This window comes from Grampus griseus (genome assembly GCF_964374135.1).
Source record: "Grampus griseus genome assembly, chromosome: 3".
Taxonomy (NCBI): domain Eukaryota; kingdom Metazoa; phylum Chordata; class Mammalia; order Artiodactyla; family Delphinidae; genus Grampus; species Grampus griseus.
In genome coordinates this window covers 111,339,512-111,357,851 of record NC_139019.1, presented here as the reverse complement: position 1 = coordinate 111,357,851, position 18,340 = coordinate 111,339,512, and the positions used below count along the sequence as shown (strand labels likewise).

The 18,340-nt window shown below is 53.2% G+C and overlaps 1 protein-coding gene across 5 annotated transcripts in view; it reads right to left on the bottom strand.

Annotated features, from left to right (window-relative positions):
- Nucleotides 1-18,340, bottom strand: part of JADE2 (jade family PHD finger 2) — a 47,402-nt gene that overhangs the window by 16,498 nt on the left and 12,564 nt on the right. For 4 of the 5 annotated variants that reach the window (XM_082650083.1, XM_082650082.1, XM_082650081.1 and 1 more), the window contains 5 exons: nucleotides 8,759-8,916; nucleotides 4,356-4,516; nucleotides 3,473-3,684; nucleotides 2,053-2,220; nucleotides 446-562 (listed from right to left, as the gene is read on the bottom strand). In XM_082650083.1, coding sequence (XP_082506209.1) covers nucleotides 446-562; nucleotides 2,053-2,220; nucleotides 3,473-3,684; nucleotides 4,356-4,516; nucleotides 8,759-8,916 — 816 coding nt within the window. The remainder of the gene's footprint in view (nucleotides 1-445; nucleotides 563-2,052; nucleotides 2,221-3,472; nucleotides 3,685-4,355; nucleotides 4,517-8,758; nucleotides 8,917-18,340) is intronic. The other variant, XM_082650084.1, reaches the window with a different exon arrangement.

Here is an 18,340-nt window from a genome sequence, read left to right as displayed (position 1 = left end):
AGAATTTGGGAACCGTTACTGTCAACAAACTAACACAGTCCTGCCATGTGTAGGGAGAGCCTGTTAGCTTAGTTGGAGGAAAAGTTTGAGTCTTACCCCTCTCACATGTCAAGTTTGACATCAGAAGAGAGGTCAATGTATTTATTAAGCCCACAGACCCTTGCTCTTGGGGAAAGCCCCCTCACTACTGTAACGGGGTGGTAAGCCTGGCTCCCCAGGCCTGTGACCCATGCCTAGTGGAACTAGGGATGGAGGAGTGCCCGGCAGGTGGGGTGCTGGCTCTGGTCCCTGTCCCAGGCACATCAGTGCTTCTGTCTGTAGCACCATGGGGCAGGTGGAGGGTGCTGGCAGTGGCCTGCTTTACAGGGTGTCCCAGACACACCCCTCTGTGTAGCTGGCTCCTACATGGGCTCCCGGGCAGCAGCGGGGTGAAGGGGCTGTGTACCTGGATGCAGGTGCCCGTGCACTCCTTGCAGAGGCTGCAGGACAGAGCCCAGCGGCTGGCTGGGATATGCGAGATCTTGGTGATGGGCTCCATCTTCTCGGGGCACCCGATGCTGACCTGGGGCAGGACACAGGGAGCTGCATCAGGTCTCTCATCCCCAGCCTGCCTCCAGGGATCACCTAAATGGTGGGCCTGTCTGCTGAAACCAGGTGGTGGGCAGACACGGCAGTGGGAGAGTCCCAAGTCCTTCCTGACTTCCCAAGTTGACCACGTTGTGTTAAGTGTGTGCTCTAGAGCGCCTAGGCTTAAACTGTGACTGGGAGAGTGCGCTTCCGTGTGTGTAACTGACTGAGTGTATGTGTGCCTGTGACTCTGTGAGTCTCAAGACAGAGATGCTTCCATGTGCAGATGAGTACATGCAAGGTCCCCCTCTCCTTTGTACCTCAGGCCTTTGTTTATAGCATCTTCAGAGTTCTTATTAGAACTTGAATTTATTTTACTTATTTTTCTGGGTGGCGACTATAGGTCCCCATGGTAGGATCTCTTCTTGGGGACCTCCAGGGCTTTCCTGGCCAAGGGGGATGTGCCTTTGTTTAGCCCCTCCTATGGGGACAGGGCTATAACCATGCCCATCTCCTGGGCACAGCCCACTCCTCAGCCCCAGAGGCAGGGTACATTTGCCTTCCTACTGCCCATGCCTGAGGAGGGAAAAAGGGCCCCTGTCCAGAGATCCTGAACCAAAGAGCCCCCACGGTAGGTCCTTGTTGATCCTCTGTGTCCCTGCTGTGCCCAGACCAGGTATACTCAGAGGTAGTCCCAGACTTCAAGATGCTGATGTGGCCGCAAGCGACTATTGCTGACATAATCACTATGATCACAGAAACCTGTGATGTGGGTCCCAGCAAGGACTTTCTGACGGCGAGCCCAGGAAGGGGAGGGGCCACCTGCTGACAGGGCCACCTGGCTTGCTTCCGGGCACAGGCAGCACTGGAGTGGGGCCTCATTCTGGGTCAGGGCACACAGCAGGGAGAGAGCTGAAACGCCAGCGAATGTCAGCATTTCACATTTCAAATAAGACAGGAGCCCAGGGCCTCTGCTAACTCACTGTGGGCTCAGCCCATCGTCCATGGTCCCCCGCTAGACTCAGACCTGGGCCCACCCCCCCATTCCAGCCACAGCCCTACTCTCCAATTTTCATCAGGCTCCCCACCTGATTTCCTTTTAGGTCATTTGGCTTATTTTCATTTTAAAAAAAGCACTTGACCTTGGTTGGGACCACCGCCTAGATTTGGGTAGACCCCCAACCTGCTTTCCCCTAGAGTCGGCTGCCTGACTTCTGTCCAGCTCTCACACCACCTGGATCCCCCAGTGGCTCATAATCCCATTTTCCCATGGAAATAGCCACCCAGGTTCTGCCTAGGTCCATGGGTAAAGTTCCCTGTGGGCTGCTGCCTGAGCTCTTCCCAGGCTCGACACCTGAGATCTGCCATTTAACGTGGCCCATCACCTTCTTTTCCTAGTGCTCTGCCGTCGGGGTTCTGAGTTCTGTTCAGACCCACTTCCCCACGGCTGTGCCCCAGGGCCGCCCCAGCCCCACATCTGCCCACCTCAGGAATCCACAGAGCGCAGCTGACGTGCACCCACTTGGTCCCACTTCTAGTGGGCTTCAAGGCTCCTCCTCGCTTGGGGCAGAGCAGGCACTTCGGCTGGACACCCAGGGCACACGTCCGGCACAACCAGCTGCCTGTGGGCACCTTGAGGATCCCGTAGCATGCCTGGGGAAAGAGCAGGGTGGTCACAGGTCAGAGGCATTGGCCAATCTGCGTCTGGTCAGCATTCGGCTATAAACAGTCCTCGCCCCAGCCCAAGCCAGGAGCCACGGAGTGACACTGCTACTCATCTCTGCCAAAGAGAGCTCCTAAGGGACTAAAATGCAAGGGCTCCAGGGATTCTCTTTGCGTGGGCTGTGCGTTGAAATTTCACCATCTCACAGTCCTCCGTGAAAGGGCTCCGCTCTGCCCTCTGCTGGGAGGTCAGTCACTTCGGCAGAGGTTCCTAATCGGGGATGGATTTCAGGGGCATCCATGAACTCCCTTCAATTGAATATAAATTTGGGTATGTACGCTGCCCGAGGACAAGGCCCAGAGCTTTCATCTTTTTTCACAGGGATCTGTGATCGGGCACCCTTCTGGTAATACCTAGGGCTTATGGATCTAAGAGCTGCTGGGTATAAGGGACGTAGATGAATGAGGAGGGTGGTGCACTGCCTACCAACCTGCCAGCCAGGTGAAGCCCTTTTAAGCTCCCTGGGTGCTATTCAAGCAGAAGTGGGTAAGGGAGGGCCTCAAAGTTAGGGCCAGAGTGGGTCCACTGGGTTCCAGTCAGGTCTTCTACATCTTCTACAAACAAGGCCCAGAGATGCCCCAGACCTATAGCCTTGGGGCCCAAGATCAAGAGGGGAGCCTAGTCAGGCGGCACCTGGTTTATAATACCAATACTGCTAACAAACACGAACAACTCTTACTATACCATTCTAACCAAATGACTCATAGTAAGGAACTTAATCCTCACAACAACTTGCTTTTATTTATACTTGAGGAAACAGAGGCTCAGAGAGATTAAGAAACTTACCCAAAATCAAATAGCTTGCAAAGGGCAGAGCCATGGTTTGAAACCAGGTGGCCTGGCTCCAGGCTCTGCTCTCGATCACTACACTGTGCTGCCTCGTTGTAAGTTCAGGATGGTGAGGAGGGGGTAGGGTGCTCAGTGGGGAGAATCTGAGGGAGGCCGGCAGGACAGGACAGAAAGACCATCCAATGGGCGTTACTCAAATCTGGCTGAGGGGGCTAAGCCGAGGGGCCCTGGGTATCCCTGGCACCATGGGCACTCACGCCATTCCCTTCCACCCCCTTGCCCTCCTTCTCAGGGGCCCGTGCCCACAGTGCTGCTGCACCCCTACAGCCAGGGTGACCGGGTCAGGCAGGGGCCTGCCTGAACAGCATGGTGACGGCAATGGGGGCTGCCTACCTGGTGCACGCAGACGTTGCATTTGTCGCAGAAGACCATCTCGTTGCCATCTTCACCCTCGGGAGAGCGGCACACGTCACAGACGACATCCTCATCATACTCGATGCCCAGCCCCTCCTGCGTCTCGATGGCCCGCGCCATGTTCTGGTGGCACAGAGTCTCCAGCTCCTCCAGTACGCGCTCGAGCGTCAGTTCATCCAGCTCTGGCCTCTCTGTGAGGACAGCAGGGCAGGGTGTCAGGAGCCTGGCCTCTCAGGGCAGATGTACAGGAGGGCTTCCACCCACTCACTGGTTGCACTATCTCAGGACCCCAGCTCCATGGTCCAAAAACTGACTGCGCTGGACCACGCAACCTCAAAGGCCCCCGGGGCCTGGTGTGGTGTTGACTTCAGACATTGCTTGTGACCACACACATGCTTGTGTACACACAGATACCATGAAGTGTCTCTGGGATGCAGCCGGCTCCGTGGGGAACCCACTGCTCGAGGTATGTGTATGGGGGGGACCTGGGAAGGTGGCTGAATATGGCAGAGCTGGCCCTTCTTGGGACATGGTGGGCTCCAGCCAGAAGGCCCATACCAACTGACCCTGGCCCCATTTGTAATCCTAGACTCCTAGCGCTCACTCAATCTTCATGCAACAGTCACACTTACTACAGTATTCCCCCAAACCGTATAAATGACATGCTCTTATTGCCTCCATCTGAGAGCTACAGACATTGAAGCACAGTAATCAGTAACGCAGCAGGGACTTTCCCCCCAGACCTGTGGCGTGCCAAAGCCCAGTGATGGCCACTGCCCTCCTGAGGGTGAGGATGCTGGGGTTCAGAAGAAAACCCTCCTTGGTCTGCCCCCACCCCATTCTCAGCTGGCGGGTCACCTACCCATCTCCCTGAGCTCCGAGTTGATGAGTTCCAGCCAGTAGGCGTCAATCTCGTCCAGGTCATAGCGGCTGCCCCCTGGCCAATCAGGCTGGGAGCCCTCACCAAGGTCGGAGCCGCTAGGGGACACCTGGGTAGGGGGGCCTTCCAATGGTGGAAGAATCCTAGGAAATCAAGAGAAGGTGTGAGGGGAGGGTGCCCTCAGCCTGCTACTCTTGCTGGGTCTGGGGGCCTTTAGCAAGTTGGCCAGCCTGGCTGAGGAGCTAGTGAGCAAGTGAGGTGTGAGACTTTGATGCCGAGCAGGGCCCACCTCCTTCCATTCCCTCCTCCCACCCGCCCACCCTGCAGAGGCTGTAGGAGGCATTCCAAGTGCTGTCCTGGGCAATGCCCAGCCACTTTGGGACCAGGGGGATAGAACCAGCTGGCCTCCAGGTCCTTCAGCACACCCCTCAAAGCTGGGGAGAGGCCAGGGATTGCTTCCAGGCCCTCACAAGCTCTGGCCCCTCCTCCACCAATAGCCTCAGGGGCACTGAGGCCAGGGCTCCTCTGGGGTGAAGAGGATGCACCTGCTACAGTCTCAGGGTCACACTCCAGGTCAGCCCACCCCCAGGCCATGGCTCTGCCTCTGAGGCAGCTTGGAAGTGCCCTGACTGCAGGGTGAGGTCTCCAAGTCCAGCTCCACCACTTAATGTGTGACTCTGGGTAAGCCACTTAACTTCTCTGTGCCCCAGAAAATGGGCTAATGGTAACAGTACCTACCATCTACAGTTGGCATGAGGATTAAATGGATGAATACATGTAGAGCTCTTAGAACTGTGCCTGGCATGTAGTAAGCACTATATGTGTGTGAGTATGTATTTTAAGATATACACTTTGCTTCTTCTGAAATGGAATGAGGGTGTTTTGCCTTGGGAGAGCACAGCTTCCTCTCTTCGATCAGCTGTGTGCTGCCCCTCAGTTCCTGATGCCAGTTCAGAATGCCAGCTCTTCCCACCCCCTACCAGTTGCCATGGTTATTGCTGCGGAGCCTGGCCTCCATCTGGCCAGCCCTGCCAGGGCTGAGAGGCCCCTTACTTGCCCGAGAGGCCTCCTGGGGTCGAAGGCAGGGCTGCCAGGGGCTGTGACTCAGCGCCGACTGGGGAGGAGAAGGCAGGGCTCTGGATGCACAGACGTGGCTCAGCTGTGGGGAGGGCTCCTGGGCGCCAGGAAATGCCCCGGTGTCAGCAAGGGGGGCAGGAAGGATGAAGGAGACAGGGAGGCAGAGTGGCCTCCAGGCAAGAGGGAGGCCCAGAGGAGACTGAGGGAGACAAGGAGAAAGGGCAAGGGCCTGGCACCACCTTTTCCCACACCAGATGCCCAGATTAAGGAAGGTCTTAGGCAAAGATAATGACGTGATGCCCCCCGGCCCCCAGATCATTCCAAATAGAAGGAATATTAGTACTCTTGGTCCTACAAAATTCTGCCTTTCCTCATGGGGCTCTTATTTAAATTAACATAGTCTTTGAAAAACACCGTAATTTTGCCATGACCCTGCTTTGTGTGTGCCCCCAGCATACGCTTAGCTGGGGTTTTGGATAACTCTTGCCCGAATGCCCACCACCTACTGGCATAACTACCCACACTTGTGTGCTCAGTCAGCTGCCACCTGGCCAGACCTCTTGGGGCCGAGATCACATTCCTTTCTCTGGGAAGCTGAGGTTAGACGGCTCACAACAAAAAAGGCATTTCCTGTACTTCCTGGGGCTCTCATCTTCATCTGTGTGGCCTCTTCTGGCTCTGACTATGGAGGAAACACTCCTATCAAGGGTGGACAGACCTTACCCTAGGCCAAGGCCTCAGTCTCAGCTGCAGCCAGTAAGACTGAGGTCATCTGGGAGGAGGTGGATGGCTGGGCTGGGATCTGGAGAAGGGGAGGGCTCTCTACTCCAGGAGACCAGACAGACACCAGAGGTTGGTTTTGCCCTGAGCTGAGTCTTTTGGCCACACCGAGGGAGCAGTGTAGGCCCTCCCTCAATTCATGATCTGAGAGTGAGAGGTTCTCATTATCCAGAGAAGTTTCAGACCGTGAGGTGGGCAGACCTGCTCAAGGGCCAGGGAGGACTGGGCAAGGAGAGAGGGATGGAGGGAGCCAGGGTAGCAGCAGGGGAGGGCAGAGTCAGCGAGCCAGGGTGATCAGGGCATAAGACTCTCTTTGGGACACACAGGGGCAACCCAGGGCTTGTTCCCGTGGCCTGTGTTTTCCCGGCCCAGCCCACAAGGCCCTGGTGGTGGTCAGGCAGGGAATTCCCCAGAATTTCCTGACTTCCTCATCTATAGAATGGGGACAGCAATATGCCCTTTAGAGGGCCAATATGATATTTAAATGAGAAGATGAGTGTTAACAGGTTCAGCATAGCAAGTTCTCAGGAACAGAGTTCCTATAACAATTCTGAGCATGGTGGCTGCTGTGCTAGCTTCCAGATGAGGGCTGTGCAGTGGAAGGCACCCCAGGAGATGTAGGGACCAGGCTGGAGGGAGACAGTGAAAGATGGGGCACAGAGATATCTCCACGAGAGCATCCCTCCCCCTCCAGTCTATCCTCTCCAAAGAGCATGGATGGTCCAGGAGTGCCTGGCTCCTGTCGGCCTAGAGCAGCCATGTGTATGTGGGGAATGTACCTAGTAGAGCCAGAGCTGTCTGAACACATGCTCTCGTCTTGATGTCAACAGGTAAAACACCAACTGAAGCCAAGCTACTGGTGTGGAGGCATCTGCAAGTAATCACCCAGGCCGGCGGATGTTTCTGGAACCACCTGACACTGACATCAAGGACATGGGCTGAGCCCAATCAGGACTCACTCCTCTCTGCCCAGCTGGTGGCCCACCCCTCTGCCTCATTATCCTGGGCCCTTGGCGTGCGAATTGTCATTTAATCCTCACCACCACAGTATCAGGCATGCACTGTTTTTAGACCCATTTTACAGAGAAGGAAACAGGTTCAAAGAGGTCAGTAACAGTTCTTCAGTCTGCAGAGCTGAGGGTGCGAAACTGGCTAGGAGGCCGACCCACGTTTTTGGCCCTGGGCAGAGGATGTGTAGGATAAATTCTTTCTCTAAATCCCACATACACTCCCGTCCAGAGAGGCCTGGAGCTTCCCTGATTCTCAGAGGGCTGAAGACAAGAGCTGGTAGGCATTCAGCCCTTGGGAGCCCAGGAGGCTGAGCACTGCCCAACACCCAATCCTCACTGACCACCGAGTGAGGCTCAGAGTCCGCTTCGCCTCTGTAGTCCCATGCCCAGCACAGGCCTGGCATCAGACAGGCACTGGGTGTCTGTGAGCCAGTCATAGGTGTGGCTGCCAGGAAGCAACAGTGCCAATGTCAAGGGAGGTGACAGCTGAGATCTTTGCCCCAGGCCTGGTCAAAATGGGCCTAAGTGAGAGCCACAGGGCTGCCAAGGCCGGGAATGAACTGCCAATAACACGAGCTGCCCAGCCCAGGCAAGCTGGTGGGCAGAGAAGGCCAGGACAGTAGGCCCCTGTGTCCCAAGGCATGACTTGGAGGGCTTCCCGGGGTGCAGCAAGAAGCACTTGGCTGAGCTCTGTCACTGGATGCAAGGCTTATGGCCACAAGGCCATCTCCTGACAAGAGCACCAGGCGGCTCTCTGACCTACAAGAACAGAAGGCACCACAGCCCAAAGAGGACTCATCCCTGAGCCAACCCTGGCCCAGCCCTGGCAGGAGGGCCTCCTCAGAGTCTGGTCGTAGCAGCTGCTTCGTGAACATCTGATGTGTGTGCTAAGAACTCCTTAAACTCCCTCCTGCTAAGAACTCCTTAAACTCCCTCCTGCTAAGAACTCCTTAAACTCCCTCCTGTTAAGAACTCCTTAAACTCCCTCCTGCTAAGAACTCCTTAAAAAGGCTGAAGAAGTCAAGAGCGTGGCTTATCCCTATCTCAAGGACTAGTTGAAAACCTGGAGACTTCCCTGAGAAGATCCTCTGGTGGGACCCAGTCTGGATCGACGTCAAGCTAACCCACGGCCAGTTTTCACTGAGTGCTCATGTGTGCCAGGTCCTGTGTCCAGGACCTGCCATGCATCGTTTCTCTACATCATCTCGACCACTGCATGGGGCAGGTGCTATTGTTATCACTCCCATTTTACACACAAGGAAACTGACACCCAGGGAGATTACATTTCTGGCCCAAGGTCGTACTGAATATGACTGGCAATTTGAACCCAGGCTGTCTGGCTCCAGAGCTGAGCCCAAGCTCAAACCCTTGGCCTGCAGTATTTCTGGAACACTGCAGTGTTTTTTAGGGCAAAAGAATCTAAGAATAGAGACACACTAGAAAGGAATCCCTTGACTGGTCCTAGCCTCCCCTTCATCCCCTGCCTACGGCCCCCCCGGCCTGGGCTTCCCGGCTCACCTCACCACGGGCTCTGGAATGGCCTCTGCCCCCGCAGGCACCTGCACACCCTTCTCCCATTCCTGTCGCCATGGGTCTGCCAGGATATAGTAGTCATCCGGGCTGAGCTGGTATGAGTCTGGAATCTTCATGGCTGTGATCAAGTCTGTCCGGAAAACCTGTGGGGAGCAAAGGTGGAGAGAGAATGGCTTCAGATTGCCTCAGTGCGACCTGCTTCACAGGCCAGGGCAGGAAAAGGCAAATGCAGAAAGCCCACTCACTCAAAAATCAGAAGATGGCACAAAAGTACTAAGTACAAGAATGCATCTTCTCTGAACCCAGCACACAGAAGATCTTCAATAAATGCATTGGACTGAATTTATGTGCTCTGACCTGCTCAAGGACAGAATATGACTGATGGACGGTAGTGGACCTCAGAGAGAAGAGGAAAGACTTGCCGAGAAAAGCAAACACAGTGAGGAAACATCAGATGGCAGAAAGGCGTCTGTGAATGCAATAGTGCCGTGAAGTAACCGTTCAGAAATTTCTGCTGAAGATCCAAAGTTATGTTTGCTGTTGCTACCACAGTCACTAGCGTCAAAGAGTCCAGGCGACTACGTGCCAGGGCCTCATGCAGATAGCTGAGGGAGAGCCCAGGGTTTGGGGCAGCCCAGAGAATAGCCTCTCATGGGTCAGGGTCTCCATGGTCTCTCAAGAACAAGGATATCGTGATGGCCTCTATGGGAAAAAAAAACTCAAGAAGAGTGGATATATGTATATGTGTAACTGGTTCACTTTGCTGTACACCTGAAACTGACATAACATTGTAAATCGGCTCTACTCCAATAAAAATTAAAAAAAAAAAAAAAAAAGAACAAGGATACCATGAGCCCTGCTCGGTGGGAGCTCTGAAGTACCATTCTCTGTTTGTGATGGGGTAGGAGGAGTGTGTTGAATTCCTTCTCAATCAAGCCCATCCGAATTCCCTCAGGGCCAGGCCGTGACTGGACGCACCCTCATGCTTTGGTTTTCTTTTGAGCACCTGCTCACTCAGGGGGAAACAGCTCTTCCCACATTCTGTCTGTTGCCCCCACCCCAGAGCAACCTCCAAGGCAAGCCTCAGTGGCACTGGCAGTGCCTCACCTGCCCTGGCTGCTCGGCCTCACTGGGTCCTCCACAAAGGGCTGCTGTAGGACCTGGTGGCAGCACTGGACACTGTGTGACTTGCTTTGGTACCAACTTTCCCAGTGATCATCACATGAGAATCACAAGTTAAAGGAGAGTTCACAGTGTGGAGAGAAGAGAAACCACTTCAAGGAGTCCTCCAGGCCTCAGACCCAGCTCCGAGCCCACTCCCCTCCCCGGAAGAATCAGTATCCACTGGCCTTCCAGAGGCTCGTGACAAGCCATTCAGTGGTAATCTCTGCCTGCGGGAGGCCCCACCCGCTGGCTGTGTGTCTCACTTGAATCTAGGGCTGTAACCACAAGGAAACAACTGAAATGGGCACACCAAGGGGGCTCCAGGCAGCATCTTGCAGAAAACTAATTAATGTCTGCATCTAGCTAGAGAGGGCCCTGGCTTGCAAAAGGTCAAGTTTCTTGAAGACTCTATTTGCCAATATAACTTAACTGTTAAGGCTAACACCCTAACATTTAATTAGGGTGCCAGTGTGAAAAAATTAAAATGAGATTACGATTAAATGCTAATTAAACAGAAGATGAAATGTGCAAAGATTTCACAGCCCTGATAATTTGCATATTTTATTAGCAAGTAGCAAGACGGCTGATAGAAAAACACAAACTCAGGTACTGGGTGCTTCTGTGGTATCCTTCGGCACCTCCCTTTGCTGGCTGGGGCTGGGTTATTGCCCTCTGGGACCCAGTATAGGACCTGGTGGGGGTAAACTGAACCCACAGTGGACTGGTGACTGTCTCAAAGTTCTCCCAACCCTGGCAAGCCACGTGGTACGACATCTAATGCCCTGTTGCTCTGATGCCAAAAGGAACCGCCCAACAGTGAAAGCCTGTCATCTTGCACCGGAAATCAACCGTCCAAGAGCCAAGTGCCACTGTGTGCCCCTCCAAAAAGGCACAGGTGAGCTTGAAACCTCTTGCTGTTCCCTGATCCTGGGCTGTAGTTTAAACGTCACCCCTGAGGGATCACCCTGATCACCCTGGCTCAGGGCCGCCAACCACCCGACAGAGCCACTTTCCAGCCCATCATTCTGCCTCATGTCTCAGTACTTATACTCCTGAACATTAACTGGTGTATGCATGTTGCTTGCTTCTTGTCATCTCTCCTGCCACACCTGTCCTATTCTCTGCAACATTCTCAATGCCTGGCAGGGTGACTGGCACATAGTAGGTGCTCAATAAATAGTGACGGAGTGGATGATTAAATGAATGCATGAATAAAAGGGCCCTTCTGGGCCCCCAGCTGGCTCCTTGGCAATGCTTTTTGAACCCCCATGAACAGGTGATACACACCATGGATATATCCAGAGCTGAAATAACCCAAGCACGTGGACTGAATGGAGCAAGAGGCAGCCCTAGTCTGTAAGGCACAGACAGAGTGCCAAGCCACACCAGCGGGGGGAGAGGTGGCCCTGACCTAGGAACAGGCTTGGCATTGAGAACTCAAGAGCTGGAAGGGATCCCGTGCTCAATTCTGTCAGGGAGATTCAAGAGAGAGAGAGAGAGAGAGAGAGAGAGAGAGAGAGAGAGAGAGAGAGAGAGAGAAAAAAGAGTTCAGTCCCAAGAGAGTTGCAAGTTTCATCTGCGGTCATTCAGGCAGCAGGGGGCAGACTGGTTACCTGTGGCCCTTTTGGGCAGAGGACTGATGGAAGCACAGGAAGGGCAGCACCATCTTAATGGTACCAGTCAACACTTAAAGAGCACTGTGTGCCCAGTGCCAGTCTCATGGCTGTTCTTGAATTATTAGTCCCTATACCAGCTCTGTGAGGTGGGTGCTACCATTATCCCTATTTTACAGTTGAGAAACCCGGGACTCAGGTTAGTTTAATAACCTACACAAGGTCCTTCATGTTGGAAGTGGCAAAGGAACCCAGATAGACAACACCGGAGCCATTCAGCACCCCTGCACAACCCCAGCCCCTCTTGGCCACCTGCTCATTGCCAATGCCCTCGAGTTAACCCTAAGCCAAATCAAGTGGTTTCCCCAAGGGCTGGAATATGCAAATCAGACAGTGACCTTCGCAAGTTCCAAGTTCTCCAGTGGCTTTCTACTGTCTTCCCACTGCCCTCAGGCTGAGCTGCAGAGTCTACCAGGCCCCATGGCCACAAGGATGCACAGGTAGTCTCCCTCCCAAGTACTTTTCACCCTTGGCACATGAGAGGACCCTGCTGGGACAGTCTTCTCCCTGCCAAAGTGGGGGCAGCCTGTTTCACGCTTAGGGTATTAGTCCAGCTCACATCTGCTCTGGGAAGCCTTCCCTGATGCCAGGCTGAGTTCTGGGCTCCTCTGAACTTCCACAGCCCCTGTACTGGAATCTCCTCGTCTCTTGCTACAGCAGTGCACGCAGGGCCTGACACATGCTAGGTGCTAACTAAGGCTGAACTACTCAAGAGCCTCCCATGGATCTGCTACCACCTTTCCGGGTAGCTGCCCAAGGCTACAGCTCGGTCCTCTGTACCTTCCAAAGGAACCCCTGTACATTCATACAAAACCTGTCCACAAATACAGCAACCCAAACATCTTTCTGTTTTGAACTGCCAAAGGATAGGCTTAAAAAAAGGCTCGATTATTCTCCTAAAATGCCTCTGAATTATTTATGAAAACTAAATAAGGAATAAAATGGACACTGATGAACTGGAGGCCTTGCCACGGCAAGGAAGTTGGAAGCTGGAAAACAAGCAATTTTCTAAGAATGTGAATGTTTACTATTTTTCCCTTTTGGCAGAAATTGACAAATTGTCTTTAGGGGTCTGCTGCCTAGCAACCAAGTTCTGCTGAGCTGCTTGGGAGATGTTAATTGTAGCTTCTTCAAACAGTATGAAGAACGTTTAAAGGTCTACAACTCTAATCTAGTAACCGATGTGAGTGCCAGAGGTGCCAACGCAGCTCTGAAGGGAGCTGAAGACCCTGCTCTGCCCAGATGCGGGGAAACTGCACGTGGCTTGCCCTCTAGTTCCTTTTCCCAAGACTGAAGACCACAAGCATTGAAAAGTCTATGGAGGCTTTCTGTACCTAGTTCCCCAGAAGAACCAAAAACGGGCTATGCCAGAAAGCATGTCATGTCTGGAGTCTGACATGATGTCCCAAAGCAAATAAAGACAATGACAACAGGCAACTTTCACTCTGCTATGCTAAGAGTTTCTGTACATGATCACAAGATTTATGAATGTTATTTGAACATTTCATCCTGGGACCTTAGTTTCTGCTTCATTTTCTCAAGGGTGAAGTATTATATCATAGTGTATTTCAGACCAAGAGGCACGAGGGGAAGTTCAGTCACTTAAGGAAAAGCTCCAACACCTATCATAATTACAGAATATGATTATTTGTGTAATTATTTGCTTAATGTCCATCTCCTCTAATAATCAAGCTGAGAGAGGCAGAGACTGCACGTGTCGTGCTTATCATTGTGCCTGTTTGCGGCACAGCGCCTGGCACATAGCAGGTACTCAAGAAATGCTTGTGGAACAAGTGAGTAAGTGAATGCACCCCAGGATTGGTCTGAAGTACGACTGAACTCTGAAACTTCCTGTCCTGTCCTCCTAGCAGGGAGAGTGCAGACAGAGGTCTGGCCCAAAGGATTCTTCCAGGTGGAACTCAGGAACTGGTCTTGGTCACTGTCCCAAAGCCAATGAAAATGGCTTTGGCCTGGACTGCCTCTCCTTGACTCTGTCCACATCAAAAGTCCCAATGCAAAGCTAGGAGTGCCCCCTCTCTCTAATCTCCCAAAGGATGTTTCACAGTCTGTCCTGAAAGAGCCAAGTAAAATTACTACCGGTACCTCATTTGAAATCACAGTTTTTTTCTGAGCACCTCATCTCATTAGAAAGAACAGTTAATAGTGAAAAGTGATTGCCCTGTTATAGTATGCCAGGTGCTGTGCTAAATGCTATATATATACAATCTCACCCAATTCATATTACTCCCACTTTACAGATGTGGAGAACAAGACTCAGAGAGGTTAAACCACTTGCCTAAGGTCTGCACTGTCCTTTAACCAATGCAGTTGTCCTTTAACTAATGCTGCCTGCAAACCAGTCAGCTATTTCTTCTTTTAAAAAAAATCTCTTTCTTGGGCTGGAAACTGATAAAGAGTATCTCAGCCAAGAGCATACTTAGATACTTAAAATTAGGCCTACATTCCAGAGAAGGGCTCTGGAAATAGCCTCCCAGTCCCATTCAAGCTACCACTAGGCTAATTTGGTCAGACATTTACACACACACACACACACACACACACTCAACATCTTTCTCTTTCACAAGGATAACAGCACTTCCTGCTCTTAAAGAGAATTTATTACACACATTTCTTTTGCAAGACAAGTCCCAGAGGCCAGGAGGCCTTTCCAGTTGGCGGGAGCAGCAATGTTTCTAACTATACGAGAAGTGGATTCTGCCCCCCACCCCAGAGGAAGGCAGTGGGAGGCTCAGAGAGCAGGCGCTTAGCCCAGAGGAAGGGCTCCCCTCACTGCCTGCCTGCTTCCCAGGGTAGCAGAGGAACTGTTGGCTAGAAACACCGCTCAAAACCACAGGGGCAAGCAAAAAACTTTTTTTTTTCCGGAGCCTCCTGTTTTACTTCTCAAGTTTGGGAGCATTTTGCTACAACATAGGCCATCATTGTTTTAATATAAAATATGTTATTTCAAACATTTGGGTAACACCTCTGGCTCCTCCAAGAAGGCACCTTTATTTATCCTGTGGCTTTGCAGCCCAGCACAATCTGGTCACCCTTGCCTTCACCCAGGGAGGAAGAGGCCCATTTTCAAAAGCAATGGGTCAAGCAGATGTACTGCATTCTCACTCTCCACTCGCTGCCTTTCCTAGGGAAGGCCATCCTTATAGAGGAACTTTCACAGACCCTGGGTCAGGAAGACACTCCACTGGTGGCAGAGGCTGTTCACAGGGTCACCTCCTTCTCCTGGGCCCTGTCCCAGGGGTGAAAGGCTGAGCACTGGTGAAGGGCCCCTGTGGACCTGCAGAGAAGCCCCATTCTCTCATCTAGGGGTATATACAGTTTGTCACCAGGGCCTAAAAAAGAGGCCAGCTCCTGCCCACCCGGCTCTGGGACCATCCAGGCTTCCATCCCAGGGAGGCCAGCTTCACTTCCACTCACGTCTGGGATCTCCCCCACCCTCAGGCTCCGCAGGCCTCAGGGCAGGACAGTCACATCTACAGAACAGTAACTGCAGGGCAGAGCTCTATAGATGATGACCCTGAGGCTCAGAGAGAAACTATTACTTGCCCAAGGTCACAGAGCTCCTTAGTGGCAAAGCGGCCACACCTCTCATAACGGACACTTTCCTGTATAGCACCTGCATCCTGCTAACAGTCAGAGGATAAGCTCCCCAGGGATAGGGCCTGCATTTTCTGTGCCCCCTAGCACTAGGCTGGGCCTAGTAGGTGCTCTCAAGTGTCTGCTGAGTTTAATCACTATCACTAGTCCTAGGGTCCTAAGGACCTATGTCCCCGCCCACTGGCTGACTTCTGGGGACTCTGACTTCCTGAAAACACAGCTTTCAGCTTTCTACCTCAAGACAGCCTGCCTAGGGGAAACCCTCGCTTCTCGGACTGCCCCTCCATCTGCCTCTCTGCCCCAGGCCTGAGGAAGATACAGCTTCAAACAGCAGCCTCCAAACCACAGGATGGCCTCCGGGTCTCTTCTCAAACTGCCCTTCCCACCTATGCCAGGCAGAGGGCTTGGCAGAAACCTTCAGTCCCCTGGCTGCTTTGGGAGAAGGGGTGAGCTGCGGGATGCTCCCACCCACACTCCCAGCCTTTGTTTAGGTCACGGACCCAGGCTGGAAGGCCTTCCCTTCCTCCCTCAACTTCCAGGGAGGACCAAGCCAGAAACTCCTGTCTTAGCAGATCAGGGGAAAAGGTCTGTGGCAGTAGCCCTTATTTTTTTTTTTTTTTAAATATCTTTATTGCAGTATAATTGCTTTACAATGTTGCATTCGTTTCTGCTGTACAACAAAGTGAATCAGCTATATGTACACATGTATCCCCATATCCTCTCCCTCTTGAGCCTCTCTCCCACCCTCCCTATCCCACCCCTCTAGGTGGTCACAAAGCACGGAGCTGATCTCCCTGTGCTATGCGGCTGCTTCCCACTAGCCATCCGTTTTACGTTTGGTAGTGTATATATGTCCATGCCACTCTCTCACTTCGTCCCAGCTTCCCCTTCCCCCGCTGTGTCAAGTCCGTTCTCTACGTCTGCGTCTTTATTCCTACCCTATGGCAGTAGTTCTTAAGCCTGGCTTCCAGCAGGAGGGCTTTTAAAAAGTACAGGTACCTGGGGCCCTACTCCAGAACATTTAAGTCAGAATTCTTGGGAATGATAAGGGTTGGGGGTCTGAAATTGGTATTTAAAAAAATAATCTCTGGTCTGTGAGCTCTGTAAGGCTCTCACAGATATGACCCACTAAGTGATGTTCATGCTATTTGGTGAGACAGGCCAGGCCAGAAAGCCAAGGCCTCAGCACGGTTTATGCACTAAGATCACCTCCCCAACCAGGCTAATCCCTTCCTCTCCTTCAGGACTAGCCTGGCCGACTTAAGCCCCGAGGGACAGATCTCAGCTTTGTTGGGATCCCGCTGGCAGGCAGAGCAGAGGAAGGCAGCAGCTTTGTGCTTGGGGTCAGCCCCACCTTTCCCCTCCACTGCCAAACGGGATCCTGGGGCCAACTTCAGACTTAGTGTACTCCCACCAAAAATCCTAACCCAGCTTCCCAGGAATCCCAGGGCCTGTTCTTTCAGCCCCCAGTACTGAGGCCTGCAGTCCCCTTTCACTCAGGATGAGGGAGGCCACCCACTGGTTAAGGGCCAGAAGGGAAGCTGGGCCTCAAGGCTTTGGCCCTGTCCAGGGTCCTGACTCCTGGTCAGATCACTTTGTTCCAGCCTGGGGCACCTCCCTCTGGTGTATAGCGTGCTCCTTGATCCGCACCCTCAGAGTGCACAGGTCATTTCAGGGGCAGCCCTGCCAGTGTCGCCTAAACCCAACCCCAGCTCTTTCCATAGCTGGTGGCTTCTCTACGTGCCAGTGCTGCTGCTATGCCAAATACTCCTAATCCTCGAATCGCCACCCATCAATGTCCACCTTCACAGATGAGCAGACGAAGTAAACCATGGGTCCCGTGGCTCTGCAGCCACCATGAAGGGACTCCTGCGCCACACACGTCAACTTGCAAGCATTGAGGCTGGGAACTTGGGCCAGACTGGGAGCAGACCGTGTGAGCAGCCTGAAAACGACCCCACCGGCTTCTTACTCTGGGGACTGAGCAGAAGGGACTCCAGATGCCCTTTCACCAGGTGTCCATAGCCCTCGGCCCCCAGCTCCAGCAGATTATAAAGGCCTTTCTCTCCAGCCCATGCACAGAAAGAGAAGGGACAGCCCAGTGAAGAGATTTACTGCAAACGTTATCTGCCGCCAAATCCTCGCTTTCATCTCCGCCTTCTCATGAGCCAAATAATTTGGAAGCTTTCATTGATGGTTTCCTCTCTGCCCCACGATAACTTGGAATTTATGCCGGCTATGGCTCAGCCTCCTCACTTAGGGGACGAGGGAAACCTCGCAGGCTGCTCTCCAGCCTGCTGTGGGAGGAAAAGCCTGTCCTTGGCAACAGTTCAAGGCGGGGAAGACTTCCTCAGCTCGCCTGGAGCCTAAGACTTGAGGGCGGGTGTCTCCAGTCAGGCCTGAGCCCCCTGCAGAGGCTCCTGGGTTTGAACCCAGGGCCGTGCATGGCCAGTCCCCAGCACGGCTGGGGATCAACACCCTTGCAATGGTTTGACTCTATTTTTAGGTGGGGAAAGGTTCAAAGGCCCTGCGCTGGAAAACCCAAGAGGCAGGGGAATTTTCAGCCCCATGCAAATCACCCTTTCCCCTCAGCCTTTGCCTGACACCTGTTTCCCCCCAGCCTGCCTGCCTATCCCCGGTGTAGATGGCAGCACTGCCCCAGGGATCTCCGCCCTGAGAGGAGGCCCTGCCTCCCACTGGGGCTAGAAGGGGGAGTCAGGGGAAGGGATTAAGCCAGCCCCAGGGCCTCCCCAGAACTTCCCCTCTTTTCTCCAATCTGAATAGCCCCTGAAAGCAGGGGGCAGGTGGGATTCTGAGAGGCAGGTTCCTCAGCTCCCAAACAGGCAGAACAATTCCTGCCTTCCAGGACCAGGAAGGCACAAAAGATGGCTATTGTTTTACTAATCCAACCCTAGTAGTAATTGGGAGCCCCTGCAGCTCTCAACATGGGGGTGGGGGCAGACGGGTGGAGGGGTGGTCCCAGGGACTCCCAGGGCCCTAGCACACTCTGCATCCTACTTCCCAGTGCACATGAGCACATGCCTTCCTCCCACTGAGCAGGGCTAGACCAGGAGGTGCCAAGAGCCTCAAGAACAGCATCCTCCCATGCCCACCT